This window comes from Branchiostoma lanceolatum, chromosome 13, assembly GCF_035083965.1.
Source record: "Branchiostoma lanceolatum isolate klBraLanc5 chromosome 13, klBraLanc5.hap2, whole genome shotgun sequence".
NCBI lineage: Eukaryota > Metazoa > Chordata > Leptocardii > Amphioxiformes > Branchiostomatidae > Branchiostoma > Branchiostoma lanceolatum.
In genome coordinates this window covers 18,709,175-18,714,965 of record NC_089734.1, presented here as the reverse complement: position 1 = coordinate 18,714,965, position 5,791 = coordinate 18,709,175, and the positions used below count along the sequence as shown (strand labels likewise).

The 5,791-nt window shown below is 43.0% G+C and overlaps 1 protein-coding gene across 1 annotated transcript; it reads left to right on the top strand.

Annotated features, from left to right (window-relative positions):
• Positions 1-1,379: 1,379 nt before the first annotated feature.
• Positions 1,380-5,427, top strand: LOC136447895 (uncharacterized). Its single transcript, XM_066447019.1, has 3 exons — positions 1,380-1,572; positions 2,404-2,656; positions 4,670-5,427. The coding sequence occupies exons 1-3, from the start codon at positions 1,515-1,517 to the stop codon at positions 4,686-4,688; spliced, it is 330 nt and encodes a 109-aa protein (XP_066303116.1). The 5' UTR covers positions 1,380-1,514; the 3' UTR covers positions 4,689-5,427.
• Positions 5,428-5,791: the final 364 nt, after the last annotated feature.

Here is a 5,791-nt window from a genome sequence, read left to right as displayed (position 1 = left end):
CACAAACGTTTCAGAATGAGGAAAATATGCTTCTATTGCTAGCGCAGGCTTATTAGCATATCATTATCATGACCCCGAAAGCGGTCCCGGAGCCAGTTTCCTCTTTACACACAGATCGGAACCGCATCGACCCCCCGCTGATGTGGACTAGACCAGGGTTGGGATGTGGTCTGGTGCGGTTCCTGGAGAAACCGGATTCTCCTCTTTAGACTGGGACCGGGAGGCGAACTAGTCCAGTTAAAGTGGACTAGTTCGGGTAAAGTAGACTCAGTGTAAAGCCACCCTTAGCGAGGTTGGCACCTGTTCGAGGCCAGTTGGCGAATGTCTTTCGCAAACAGCCGCAAACAGGCACGGCCCAGTGTGATATCCGCTGAAAGGTCACCCACGACCGTGCACACAATATCCGAAATCTCGATAAACATACCATTCGCACCTATCTTATACAAGCGAACTGGATTCTATTAATATTTAGAATGAAGCTTGTGTGTTGTGATTTTCCGGGTCAAAGGTAGAAAAACACGAGACTCTGCACTGTTTTCGGTCGACTGTTAGTTGTTACCTTGTCACAGACTGGTAACGTTAGTTGGTCCGTCAACATTAGTCATAGGCGTGGCTGGTAACTTGCGCTAATATTTCGCCAAGTTTAGTGCATGGTACAAACTACAACGAGAAAGAGAATAGTTACGCTGTAAACAGCTAACATTAGGGCGAGTGTCCAATAGACCTATACCCGAGCATCAAGCTACGACCAAAGTCTACACTTTTGTGTACACTGGCATTTTGCACCATCACACGATATAGAGCGATTGAAATGATCTGAATTGAAAAATATTTGAAAGTAGACTCATTGGACTTTCCACACAAACTTCGTTAGTAATTGATAGATGTTTATATACAGCATGAAAATTTGGCAAAATTATATTTTGCCATAGAAAACAGAAGGTATGGCCCCCATCACCCTTCCATACTACATTGCATGGTACAGGAGGGTACTAACGGATCAGGACCGGGCACACCCATAGAAACCACTGCCTAACAACTCCTCCTACGTACCTGATATTGCCACCGTTGCATAACAACCGTCAATCCAGATACATGAATATATAGCTTTTAATTGAATACTAGAGAATTTAGTTTTGCTTAATCGATGATGATGATGATAGTCCAACTCATATAATGGCGGTTGCTAGGCAATGGAGAGTAGGTGTTCAGCAACATTTCCGTAATGAGCCATCAATAGTGTTAAAAAAGCCATCAATTGTCTTCCAATATACACCAATGATATAACGGCGAGGGCGTGATATAGGCCGCGGTAAGGTTGTGTAAACACAATCACTGTACCATGCCAGCTTATACGTCATTAATTACGTTCATAGTCCTGGTGATTCGGAATGACCCCCCGCTGAGTATCACGCACCTGGGGGGCTCCAAAGGCAGAGTCCTGTTTTGTCTAGTAACAACCTCCTCCAGTTTTGTCCAGTAACATTTGGGATTCAGCAGTGGGGACGTCAGACATGGCGAGAGCTACAGTTGGTTTGATTTTGTTGGTGGTTCTGGCCGTTGTTGTGGAAGGTAAGGTCGTTTGTGTAGCTGGATCTGATGACTCGGTACAATTTTGACGACGTTTAGCATGTATTTCACTGTGGAGTGGTTCTTTGAGTTGATATTGTACCATCCTGGGACACGGCAGTGTTTGTGACAACGAGTCAGTACTCGCACACGTCTATGAACTGTACGAGGGGTGACCTACAGGTTCCCGGCTTCACCCAGAAATGAGGAGCCAAAACTCAAACTGCGGGGCTTAATTCTATAGTATGAAGTCTTCGGTCAATATCAACCAACGGAGCCCATAATATGTATGAAGTCTTTGATGAACATCCACCTATTTCAAATTTTGGTCATTACTTTCCAGTCGACGTCGGTTTGAAAATCAGTAGCTAAGTTGCGAGAAAAACAAGGGTGAACTGTGATCAGAGCTGTGTGAGTCGAGTTCCTCACGTCATGAAATCTACGAAGACATTGTCAAGATATTCGATGAGAATTCCCTTCGTATTTCAACTGGAAAGAAGTCTGTTTCTGACTTTCAGCAGAGCAGGTTGGCACGCACACCTCAGGTCGCAGCTCAATTGTCCTTGTTTTCCCCCCTTCTCTCTCACCTAACGTTACTGGGTGTTGCCTGCAAAGTAATGATCACAATGATTGGAATTGGAAGACATTGATTCATCAAAGGATTTATACTTTATAACCATAACCCGAAATTTGACTTGTGTGCCTCAGTATTGCTAGATGAAGCCGCGAACTTTTTGACCCCCCCTCGCATTTTTGAACAAATGCGTTCTCTGGCGGCCTCCATGGGGTTGGAGCTCATCCCGATCAACCAATGTTTCCCAACCGCTTGTTCAGGTCCTCCTCCTCCCGAGGGTCGGCTGCAGAGCCGCGCTGGCGTCTCCAACCTACTGAGACAACTCTTCCAAGACTTGCAGCAGGACCCGGAGACTCCACTGGCCAACCTTAAGTCACAAGGAACCGGCTGGGGGGTGTTGAGTCGTCAGTTTGGTCAGACAATCCAGACGGGCTCTGACGACGAAAAAACGTTCGACTGTGAGTGCCACATAGTGGATGCCTGGAGGGACCCTTGGTGTGCTTACCTTTGTCAGTAAGTACCATTTCCGATCATCTTTAATGTTTCCACGGAGATATTATTGAATACAGGTGTACTTGAAAAACAAACGTTAGGCCACCCTCTCGCGCAACGAAATAGGAGAACTTGGATATGCATTTGTTAACGTTATCCGATGAACATATAACTATGGGCTAAGTTTCTTTCTTTTCTTTAGAAGGTGACATTAGGGGTGCCTTACGGAATCCATGCTAATCTTACGGAATTTATACCATCCACTACTACGAAACATACGAATTTTACGCAATTCATACGAGTTTTAATAATAGTATCGTATTTAGATAAATAGGTCGTACGCATTACGTAAAATTCGCATGTTTCTTATTAGTGGAGCGTATGAATTCTATAAAATCCGTATGTTTATAAGTAGTGGGTCTTATCAATTCTGCAAAAATCCGTATGTTTTCCGTAAAATTCGTATGAATACTTCTGAGGCACCCCTTAACATGGACCGACGTCACCATGTCATGGGCCCCGGACTGTTACCCTCATCACGGCATGGCCATGTTTACCCGCCAAATCCATCTACCTTTGTTTTGCCATCCAGTTGTCATAAACACCGCAAATGGCACTCTGTTCCCTTCTCACGTACCTACTTTGACTCTAAACATACCTGGCCGTTACTAAGCGATGTGCAATTAGAGAACAAAGATGGACGATAATTCGGTACACATCCTGACACGAACCTCTTCAGAATGAGCGCAAATATTGAAGAAAGAAGCTAACTACGTGCGTCTGTTTGATCAGTGATAACGGAATCCTGCAGTGGGCTGGAATCGTTCTCTCAACGAGCGGCTGATTTAAAACCATTCTCAGCGATTGTAATGCCAACTACACGCAGAGCTGCAAGTAATCTAAGATGATCAACAAATCTCGCTCAGTCACTGGTGAAAGGCAATGTATTCTACGGCATTTTTACCTAAAGAAACGAAACAAAGTCTGTAGGACATAATCCTTCGTGGAGTAATTATATGGCGTTTACGGTGTGGCTAACGTGTTTGATACCCTCTTTAACTACCGACATGCCAAATTTCTTACAAATTCATCAAAAGGATCTTGATTTATAGGTGCGAAGACACCGACCCAGACAGAAACAAAGTATGAAAGTCTCATCTTAGCAAACAAGGCTATTGTAGCATTTGCTAATAAATTATGTAAATGATGCTTTGATTTGTATATTTCTATCTAGTAACGTTTAACTTTACTTAACTTCCAAATGCCGCAAGAATGAAAGTCCCATCATTTACTACTACGAAATCAAAGTGTTTTCTTATCAATCATGCAAATTAGTTTCATTTGCATAAGTGGTATCTATCGATACTCCTCTCTATCTCAGTTACAGGCAGTGGGAAGCCTGAGCATAACCTCTGCTTGGAGTGCCTAACCCAAGCATCAGAATGGCACCAGCTGGTGTCAAACGAATAGATAAGAGCCATTATATAAAACAACACATAACCCAACATCTGCTTGGAGAAAATCCAGTTAACGCAGACCCACAAAAACCAACGGTATTAATGACCTGTTCCACAATTCCATGAAGAAAAGGGTATTTTCTGAAATATTACATGACCTATAAAAACTGTCACGGTGTAAAAAAAAAGTGCATTATCACGCGCATACAAGCAGACGACAAACCAAACGAATGCAGCAAAGTTATCTCGAGTTATAACCTATAACTCAATATAACTTTGCTGCATTCGTTTGGCATGTCGTCTGCTAAGTTTTTATAGGTGATGTAATATTTCAGAAAACACCCCGATCTTCATGGAATTGTGGAACAGGTCATTGATATCGTTGGCTTTTGTGGGTCTGCGTTAACTGGATTTTAGCTGCAAGCGTATGGACACTGCGACCGACTACAATACTCCATACGGGGGACACTGACCTCCTTCACGGAGAAATAACGTCTGACAATTTCCACAATTTATCCAATTGTTTGAGTTACTGTTTTCTTGCGTGCCTTACGGTTGTGTTGTTCTCTCTAAACAGCCAGGCGATCATCGGCTGATATCGGCAGGGTCCGTTTTCGCAGCTCCGTCCCGACACACACGTCACAGCATCCACAGCAACGCCGGTATGATACCCGCTGGCACTTCTTTGGGCCATGGACATCCCGATTTTCATGTGCAAATTTCAAGAGGAAATATAAAATGGATGAATGTTTCTTATAAATCACTGTTTAAGCGATACAAAGGGCTCTTATTGAAACACGTGTGATACAGACGCACTGTGGTCTCTGTCATATTTCACCTTTGACAAGTGAAAATCGACTCACGTGTCAGGGTCATTCGTAAGATTAAGCTATATGCTGGCCCGTAGTAACTGAAGTAGAGCAGGATGGAAAACAATAATGAGAATAACAATGAATTTTAAGAGGATACACTTCCTTCTCTCAGTGTTTCTATAATAAAGCAGTTTGTAGTTTGTAAATATGATCACAACGTAGCTGTGCGCCATCAATATGTGTTTTGAGAAGGATCTTTCATTTATTTTGAAGCACTGTCAACATGCCGTTGTGGACTCTCGTCTCTCTCTCTCTCTCTCTCCCTCTCTCTCTCTCTATCTATCTCTCTCCCTCTCTCTCTCTGCCTCTCTCTCTAGTTAGTCAGTCTAGTACAGACTAGAAAATAGGTTACTACGCACGAAACAGTTTCATTCAATGGAAGAAAGGTCAAATGCCCATAAAATTGTTCAATGTCCAAGAAACGTTTTGGAAGTAACGCTGAAACACGAATGAACTGAACTTCCGTCTGTCTGATGTCATGTTTGCCAACGTGCATACTACGTACCAATCGTATCAGTATATTAAGCAATTAGTATATTAAGCAATACGATTGCTGAGTATACATGTAGAATTGCTAAGTATACATCCAATAACTATATGGTCTCCGTCTGTCAATATTGACCACAGTAAACCCCTAATTCACGTCAACCCTGCAGCACGACTATGGCTAGACAGTCCTTATATACGAGAATGACAGTCTCTGCCACATAAATCACATCTGTAAGCTTCAGCTGACTCAGTTCTGTTGTAAAGTTCTTTTCTGCGGAGAGGCCTTTCTTCAGTGCGTCAGTCTAGCCTCTCCTGATAGCTAGATATACTGGTAAGAT